This window comes from Lipotes vexillifer, unplaced genomic scaffold (genome assembly GCF_000442215.2).
Source record: "Lipotes vexillifer unplaced genomic scaffold, Lipotes_vexillifer_v1.1 scaffold1139, whole genome shotgun sequence".
NCBI classification, from domain to species: Eukaryota; Metazoa; Chordata; class Mammalia; order Artiodactyla; family Lipotidae; genus Lipotes; species Lipotes vexillifer.
Genome location: NW_006798273.1, coordinates 787,570 through 797,368, shown reverse-complemented (window position 1 = coordinate 797,368; position 9,799 = coordinate 787,570). Strand labels below are relative to the sequence as shown.

At 53.0% G+C, this 9,799-nt stretch overlaps 1 protein-coding gene across 1 annotated transcript; it reads right to left on the bottom strand.

The window, feature by feature from the left end:
- Window positions 1-3,123: 3,123 nt before the first annotated feature.
- On the bottom strand, window positions 3,124-9,799 carry NEURL3 (neuralized E3 ubiquitin protein ligase 3). Its single transcript, XM_007470230.1, has 4 exons — window positions 9,772-9,799; window positions 5,033-5,518; window positions 3,991-4,062; window positions 3,124-3,332 (listed from the first exon to the last, which is right to left on the bottom strand). The coding sequence occupies exons 1-4, from the start codon at window positions 9,797-9,799 to the stop codon at window positions 3,124-3,126; spliced, it is 795 nt and encodes a 264-aa protein (XP_007470292.1).

Here is a 9,799-nt window from a genome sequence, read left to right as displayed (position 1 = left end):
ATGCACACAAGGCAGGGCCAACCAAGCCTGTACCAGACTGCTCACATAGTCAGCCTACCACAATGGAAGGACCCACACAGCCCTCTTAGGGGGAACCCCTAAAACATATAGCTTGGGTGATGAGAGGGGAGAGAGTACACTGCTGGGACACACAGGACGTCTCCTACAGGAGGCCACTTCTCCAAGGTCGAGAAATGTAACTAACCTACCACATACATAAGAATACAAATAGCACTTTAGACAAACGGAGGCACCAGAAGAACACGTCCCAGACGAAGGAACAAAATAAAACCCCAAGAAGAACTAAGTAAAATGGAGACAGGCAACCTACCAAAGAAAAAGTTCAGAGCAATGATCGTAAAGACGATCAAAAGACTCGGGAGAAAAATGGATGCACAGAGCAAGCAGTGAGAGGTTTTCAACAAAGAGTTAGAAAATATAAAGAACCAAACAGAGACAAAGAATACAACAACTGAAACGAAAAATACACTAGAAGGAATCAACAGCAGACCAAATGATACAGAGGAAGAACAGATCAGTGAGTTGGAAGACACAGTACTGGAAATCACTGCCACTGAACAGAAAAAAGAAAAAAAGAATGAAAAGAAATGAGGATAGTTTTCAAGAGCGCTCTAGGACAACATCAAATGCACTAATATCCACATTATATGGGCCCCAGAAGCGGAAGAGAGAAAGGGGCTGAAAACATATTTGAAAACACAATAGCTGAAAAATTCCCTAACCTGGGAAAGGAAACAGTCACTCAAGTCTGGGACACACAGGGAGTTCCATACAGGATTAACCCAAAGAGGAACATACCAAGACACATTGTAATTAAAATGACAAAAATTAAAGATAAAGACAGAATATTAAAAGCAGCAAGGGCAAAGCAACAAGTAACATACAGGGAAATCCCATAAGGCTATCAGCTGATATTTCAACAGAAACTCTGCAGGCCAGAAGGAGTGACATGATATACTTAAAGTAATGAAAGAGAAAAACGAACAACCAAGCGTACTCTACCCAGCAAGGCTCTCGTTCAGATTCAATGTAGACATCAAAAGCTTTACAGACAAGCAAAAGCTAAAAGAGTTCAACACCACCAAACCAGCTTTACAACAAATGTTAAAGGAACTTCTCTAGGTTAAAAAGAAAAGGCCACAACTAGCAACAAGAAAATTATGAAATGAGGAAGCTCACAGTAAATGTAGGAAATCATCCGCACACAAAGCTAGTAGGGAGGTTAGAAGACAAAAGCAGTAAAATCATCTCTAACCACATAAGCAGTTAAGGTATACACGAAATAATTATATGCAAAATACACCAGAAACAGTCATTGTGAGGGGAAGAGAGTACAAATGCAGGGTTTTTGAAATGCATTTCTTTTTTTTTTTTAATTGGGGTATAGCTGCTTTACAATGCTTTGTTAGTTTCTACTGTACAGTGAAGTGGAGTTCCCTGTGCTATACAGCAAGTTCTCATTAGTTATTAATTTTATACATATTAGTGTACATATGTCAATCCCAATCTCCCAATTCATCCCACCTCCCCTTTCCCCCCCTTGGTGTCCATACGTTTGTTCTCTATGTCTGCTAAAATATATTTCAAATTAAGCAATCAGCAACTTGAAACGACCATATATATACATATATATGTATGTGTGTGTATATATATATATGTATATATATATGTATGTATGCATGTATGGACTCATGGTAACCACAAACCAAAAATCATGGTAACCACAAACCAAAAATCTATAACAGATATACACACAAAAAAGAAAAAGGAATCCAAACATAACACTAGTCATCAAATATCAAGAGAACAAAACAAGAAGAAAGGAAGAAAAAAGACCTACAAAAACAAACCCAAAACAATTAACAAAATGGCAATAAGAACACATATTGACAATTACCTTAAATGTAAATGGGCTACATTTACAACCAAAAGACATAGAGTAGCTGAGGGATACAAAAACAAGACCCATATGTGCTGCCTTACAAGAGACTTATTTCAGATATAGAGACACACACAGACTGAAAAGATGCATGCACCCCAATGTTCACAGCAGCCTTATTTACAATTGTCAAGATATGGAAGCAACCTAAGTGCCCATCAACAGATGAATGGATAAAGAAGTTATGGTATACATATACAATGGAATATTACTCGGCCATAAAAAAGAATGATATTTTGCCATTTGCAGCAAAATGGATGTACTTGGAGGACATAATGCTAAGTGAAATAAGTCAGACACAGAAAGACAAATACTGTATGATAGCATTTATATATGGAATCTAAAAAAATACAACAAATTAGTTAATATAACAAAAAAGCAGACACAGATATAGAAAACAAACTAGTGGTTACCAGTAGGGAGAGGGAACAGGGAGGGGCAATTTAGGGGTAGGGGATTAAGAGGTACAAACTATTAGGTACAAAATAAGCTACAAGGATATACTGTACAACAGGGGGAAGACAACCAATAGTTTTATAATAACTATAAATGGAGTATAACATTTAAAAATTGTGAATCTCTACATTGAACATCTCTAACTTATTAATACTGTATAACAACTACACTTCAATTTAAATAAATAAATAAATAAACAAAATTCCACCCAGATGCTCCCTGCATCTGGTCCAGGCTCCTCAATACCCCGGGGTGGGCAGGGCTTCACCAGACACGCGCAGGTACCTTAACTTCCTTAGCCATAAAACCAGGGATCAGGCTGCCCCCTCTCTACACAAAGGCCCTTCTCACTGGCACATGTGGGTTCCTGGGACTCCAGTGTACCGGGGATTGCTAGGTTCATGGTGGCTGAACCAGGTGACCAGCCAAAAGCCTTGGCACGCAAAAATGAACCTGGAGCTAGGCAGAGGGGTGAGAACCCTGCTGGCCCATTGCTGAGCCACTTTCTCTAGCCAGACGCCCACCACAGAAGTAGTTCCGGTGTGGGCAGAAAGGGGCACCTCCTTGGTCCACTGGCCCCCTCCTGCCGAGGAGGGGGAAGAGCCATTGCGGCCCTGACTCCATCTCTCCGCCACACCTGTCGCTAACCAGGCTTTCTGACTCCTCTCCAGAAAAAGGGCAGAGTTGCACCTTGGCAGGGGCAGGGCTCAGAGCTGAGCACCTATACCAGGGCCCAGAGCAGGAGGGCCCCAAGCCGAGGCCACTGCCTCAATCTCCCAGCGACACACAGGGCATTTGGCCGTGTCCCTGAAGACCCGCCAGGCACAGCAGCTGCAGAAGTGTGTGTGGCCGCAGGGGACAAGGCAGGTGTTGGCAGCCTGGTGGAAGCAGATGGCACACTCCTCTCCTGCTGTGGCTGGGAAAGGGGACAACAGAGGTCAGGGGCACTTGGGGGCAAGGGGTGGGCAGCCCACTCCATGATATAACCACAGGACAGAGAACTCTACAGTTGGATTCTGAAGAATATCACCTCGTAAGAAAATGCTCACAATGTAATCAAGTGAAAAAGGTTGGGACGAAAACCATAAGGTACAAACATACATATCATAAGATTCCAATTTAGAAAAAAGGAAAACAAAGCACAAATAACTCCCCATACATAAGTCCACAAAATACTGGGAGGAAATCCACCTAACAGGTAATACGAGGTTTGGGAGGTGTTGTTTTGTTTTTGTTTTTGTTTTACTTCCTTCTTTATCCTTTAATGTGTATTTTATTTCTGTTTGGCGAATTACTGTGAACGTGGATTGCTTTTTTAAAAGCAGACGGACAAAATAACATCTGTTCATGAATGTGCTCCAGTAACTTGTGAAGTTAGCCAATGTCCTAGAAGGCAGAGCTGTTAAATTGCTTTTAGGTTTCCAGGGGCGGAGCCAAATCTTTCTGGCCTAAAGCCTATGGGAGACTTGATAGGACTTGGAAAGACTTAACTGAGTTCCCAGGGCTGGGGCCTCCCCCAGCTCCCCCAGTGCTGGAGTCCTGGGGAGTCCCTGGGGCTCGGGGAAGCCACTCACCTCTGGACTCAGGCAGAGCCTCATCACTGAGGACGCATGGCATGGCTGGGGTGGGGGTGCTGACTGTAGGATCTAAGGCAGAAAGGGAAAGTCAGGGCCTGGGGAAAGCAAAGTCAGGGTGTCCTCGCTCCCTCCCACCTCCCCAGCCCCTGCCCCTAAAGCAAAGTGTCCATCCCCTTTCTTCTCTGGGGTGCAATGCTGGAGCTCCAAGCTGGTCACCCAGCCCTGTCCTGGCCGCCCCTTTCCCAGTTTAATCCAGCAGAGACTTTGTAGAACTGCAGGTTCCTCCTGCTAATCCACCCTTACTTTAGACAGCTCTCCTTTGCCCTACTTCCGCTGCTTGAGTGGAGACCTTCAGCATTATTCATGGTCCCCAACCCAGATGTGCTTCAAAATCCCCCAGGAGGGAAAACAGGTGCTTGGGGCTCCACTCCAGACCTACCAATTCAGGTGCTCCAGAGGTGAGGCTCCAGCAGCCGTGACAAGCAGTGTGAAAAACAAACGCGCGCGGGTGTCTGGAATGCTTGTGCAGGCCCATGGAACACCAGCCCAGAATGCCAAAATTTCTTTTTATGAGTGCTCCTGTATCTCCTCCCTCTCCTGAAATCCTCTCTCCTTTCAGGTGGTCCTTGTTTCCCCACCCAGTGCCTGAACATCTCACCTTTGCCCCTCAGGCTGCCTTCCTGTTCACTCTCTCACACTTATGTTCCCTTTGTTGCCACCCCTGTCTCAGCAAACTCCTACTTAGACTGCAAAGCTTAGCCCCCAAATTTCTTCCTTTGTGAAAGAGATCAGCCCTCTAACAGATGTTTGGTGTGCTGATCACATCTTCGAATTCTTCAGAGATGAGGCTGCCCTCCCTATGACTAGGTCTTGTCCCCAGCGCCCATCTTCATACCCTGACATGAGCTGATGGAAAAACTGGCTGCATATGAATGAAACAACAGTTCTCCCCGAGGCTCTGGATGCAGGTGAAGTACCTCCCGAGCCTCCACCGCCTCCCGCCCAGGGGAGGAGCCTGGGTCCCCTCCCGTGGCCTCACCCAGCAGCTCGATGGCCTTGGTGGTCCCGTACACGTCCATCACGGCCCAGAGCGGGGCGCCCATGAGCACGCCCTTGCGCAGCAGGAGCCGGGGGCCCGCGTTTACCTGGGCGAAAAGCCGGCCCAGGCGGTTCACCCAGAAGCGCACCACGTCCCCGGTGAGCCCGCAGCCGTCGGGCAGCATGGCCGCCCACGTCGGGCTCTGCTGCTCCAGGTCCGGGCACACGAAGGGCGGCAGGTCGGGCGCGGTCACCCGGTCGGGGTCCAGGCGCGTGAAGCCCACGCGGAGGCCGCCAACCCAGCCGCGCTCGTGACACAGCACGCGCAGCTCCACGCGCTCTCCGGGCTTCACCGGCCGCTGGCTGAACACGATGCCGTCACGGAACGTGGCGCGCCTGCGCGCGGTGCTCCGCTGCGCGTCCAGACGCACCTGCGCGCCCACGGCCTCGGCGTGGAAACGGAGCGCCTCTCGGGGCATCTCGGCGTCTGCGGGGGCGGGAGGTGTCAGTGCGGGGCGGGGCGGGCCGGACACACGGGCTGCAAAGGCCATCACAGCACCCGCCACCCCACCAGGGGAGGGGGCGATTCCACCAGCCCTCGCTCCCCGGTGCCACTGTCCCCGCTCTTCTCACCCCACCCCCACCCCACCCCCACATTAGAACCAGTGAGGAGCCCGCTTTGCCTGTCAGGGATCTTAGTTCCCTCGTGAATCTCCCCAAGCCTCAGTTCCCCCCCCACCCCCGTAGGGATGTTGTAAAAATTAAAGGAACGCCGTTCCTTTAATGGCAGCACCGGCTCTGGATACCTGGTAATGTCTATTATTGCCGTTAACTAGAAAGAGCAGGTTTTAGAACAGTCGACAGAATATGACCCTGGTTTTGGCACATACACTTATACGTTTACTATATACATGTATATCTCATCTGTTTCTAGAAACAGCCTGAAAGGAACTGGGCTGACATGCTGTGTGTGGTCGTCTCTGGTGCTGTGCTTTCCTCTCTGCTTATGTGACTTTCTGATTTTCCCACAGAGAACCCGCGTGACTTGTGAAGCCCATGGCCCCCAAAGAGGGTGACTTTCTTGTCCTAGGAGAGAAGGTGCCTGGCAACTCCCAATCCAGTGAGGGGGCAAAGCCTGCAGAGGGGGAGTCCCAGGTCAGCCCCTCAGAATCGTGGGCTGGGCCCAGCCAAGTCCTGGGTAGGCTTTGAAATCAGGGAGTTTCCTGACCTGACTCCACTTGGCAGCTGGGAAGGTTAAGTTCCTTGCTGGGCAGCCCTTTCTCTCAGCCCCAGAGGCCTGGAGGAAGCTGGCGGAGCTTCCTGCCCCCAGAACGGCTCTTAGCTCCGTAGGCCTTCTCTCTCTCCCCATCCCCTCCTCCTCCCCTCCTGGCCCTGCTTTTTCTGGGTTGGAAGAGGGAAACAGAAAATTAAAAGAGGTGAATTCAGTCAAAACTTGAGCGAGGCAGTGGTTAAGAATCCACCTGCCAATGCAGGGGACACGGGTTCGAGCCCTGGTCCGGAAGATCCCACATGCTGCGGAGCAACTAAGCCCGTGCGCCACAACTACTGAGCCTGCGCTCTAGAGCCCGCGAGCCACAACTACTGAGGCCACATACCACAATTACTGAAGGCTGCACGCCTAGAACCCGTGCTCCACAACAAGAGAAGCCACGGCAATGAGAAGCCCGCACAACACGACAAAGAGTAGCCCCCGCTAACTGCAACTAGAGAAAACCCGCGCACAGCAACGAAGACCCGATGCAGCCAAAAAAAAAACAAAACACTTGAGCCAGACCCCAGCCCCCAAGGAGCGAGGCCCCTCCCTCCTGGCCCTCCTCTCTGACACCCACATGCCTGCAAGGTTCCAGCCCAGCACAAGGAGGGGAGGCTCCTGGTCAGGCACAAGGGACACCCTTAAGGTCACAGTGAATCCATCCCTGACCTCCAAAGGCCAAAGACAAGCCTGGCATGGTTCCCTCACCCAACGTGTGAGGGACAAGCGCTCCCCCTGGCTCGGGGGGCCTCTGAACCCACCCTGCTTTCCAAGCTCACCCCTCCCTCAGCCTCACCCACGCCCCTGCCCACGCCACCACCCCTTCCTGGAATGCCCTGGTCTCTCCCTCCTTTCCCAAAGGGTTGGCCCACCAAGGGTTGGCCCACCAACCCTTGCTCCTCCAGACTGTGCACCAGCGAGGGAGGCCCAGAGAAGGCACAGATGGTGACCAGGAGCCAGAGTTGAGGGTCCTGACATCAGGTGGATCTGTCCTTGCATCCACTCAAGTTGCTGGGGCAGCTAGGAGACCCTGTGGAGGGCATTGAGGACCGACACCCGAATTCTAGCCGCGGCTCTGCTGCTGACCTAGGCAGGTCACTGCCCCTCTGGGTTTGGTCCCTTATCCACTGTGGGAATGACATGCCTGACAGCCCAGGCCTGGAGTCTCCAGGTACTTGTCTGGGGATCCTGAATGTGAGGACTTCAGTGCCCACCTGGACAGGCATCGGGCTGGGAGCAGGGGGCAGGTAGGGACTCCTCGTGTAATCAGCCGTAACCCACCCTGGAGGGTGGGGGCCACCCCCCTCACTTGGCTGGGTCACCGCCCTTCCCTGAGGTTGGGACTGGAGGGGAGCCCTGGAGTGGGCTCGGTGTGGGTGGTGAGCAGGACCCTAAGCCTCTCCACGCTCTACTGCATCCAACCCTGCCACCATGCGGCAAGGCCGAAAAGACCCCACCCAACAGCGGTGAGCAGCAAGGGCAGAGCTGGGGTTCAAACAGGGATCACCTCAGCCTCACCCAGTGCAGCCCCTGCAGGGAAAGGGGCCCACCCTTGGGTCGGGGCGACGGGAGACCCATCAGGCCCCGCTCCGTGGCCCGAGACGGTACCCAGTGGAGATGACCCTGTCCTGGCCGACTGCTGACTCCCCTCCCTCGGCAAGGGGTCAGTGGATGGAGTCCCCCCCAATCCCCCGCACAGCTGCCGTGGACAGGGGCTGACGCAGGCAGGATTGGCTCTAGGGACAGTGGAATGGGGGATGGGGGGAAGCAGAGGAGCCAGGGAAATCGGCCTGTGGGAGCTATGTCCTCATGTCACCAAGTAGAGGAGGGAGGCTGAGAGGACACAAGTGCTGCACAGGACACCAGGAGCCAGTGGACTATGCTCCCTTCTCCCAGCTGCACAGGCCGAGGTTGAGTGCCACTGACAGCCACCCTTGTCCTGCCGGCAGGGCAGAGAGCCTGCAAGACTGCATCCGCCCGCGCAGCCCCTTCCTCTGCTTTGCATGGGGCTCTGCGCCTGAGTTTGGAGCTGGCTCCGTGTGGCGTCTCCTTCCACTGGGCGGCCTGGCAGGGCTCCTCCCATTCTTTGACCCAGGCTACCCAGTCCCCCCCTGCTCCTGGGCCGGGGAGAGGCAGAGGTGGGTACAGGCCAAGTGTGGCTCTCCAAGTAGGCCTGTCCCCAGCCGGCTGGGCAGGGGGTTCTGAGCACCTCATGCCCGTAGGTGGCTGTTCTTCTTATCAGCTGCATTTTCAGGCAGGATCCTGAGGCTGCATAAGCTGAGTTGCCCGTGAAGGACCCTCCCCAGTTACGCTGCCTGACTCCTTCACTCCCCCACCGTGCACTGGGCTTGGCAACAAGGACCCCCTGGGCTGCTGGGGCGCAGGGAACACAGTCATGGCCTCTTGGATGTCCCACCCGCTGGACAGGTGGATTCCAATCCGAGAATCTTTGCAGCAAGGCTCTTTCTTGGAATCTAAGTGACCTGGGGTCAGCCCCCCATGCAGTGAGGACCTCCCTGGGTCTTCATCATTGTCACCACCGCCCCTCCAGCCATCAAGCCTCTCCTGGCACCGGGCACCTACTAGGTGCCTTACAGTCTCCCCACCACCCCACAGGGAAGCACTCTAAGGAAACGGAGCATGGGGAGGTGTTTGTGCAGCCAGAATTGAGGGATCCTGGGCCCGCACCCCTGCGCTGCCCCCTTCATGGCACCATCATTGCCTGGAATCCAAACACAGTTGCCGCTGTAGCAGCAGCAGCATTGGCAGTGGCGGCTTGGCCCTGCCCTGTGCCCAGGCTCAGGTGTCACCTGCTGCCTGGGAGGGAGCGGAGTCCAGGCTCTGGGAGCGGGAATGCGCGGTCTGGATCTCTGTTGGTAAAAGACACGGTTCTCCATCTCCTGCCCCGCACACTAGGGGAACGCTGTGGCCTCAGGTGAGGCTGGCAGAGAACCATGGTGCCTGGTGACCTTGCAGTTTGTGCTTCTGGCAGCTCTGTAACCGGCAAGGTGTGTTGCTTGGCCCCCAGCCTGCGGGTGAGGAAACTGAGGTCCCAGGGAGAAGTGACTCACCCAAGGTCCCACAGCTCCGTGGGGCAGAGCTGGGACCCCTGGTCCTCCACCAGGCCCCCTACACTCTACCCTGTTCCCACCCCAGCCATTCTTCACTCTGCATAACAGGATCCGAAGGCAAACGGGTCATGTGGGTCGTCGCATCACTGCAGGGATTCTGGACCCAAGTCACTCAGCCTCTCTTGGATTCTCGCAAGGAAAGGAAGTTCACTACCTCGCTGCCTCCTAATAGCTCACTACCTAGGTCAGCCCCGCCTATATCAGAAACTCCTCCTGAGCGACATTTACACTGATTATACCTCTGCCTCTGGAGACTTCTTCCCCAGCAACAACACAGGGCACCCCCTCTGCTTCTTGCACTCCTGGTCCAGGGACCAAGTTGGGGCTCCCACTTACCAGCCTGGGAGCAGATCTGAGCCCCCAT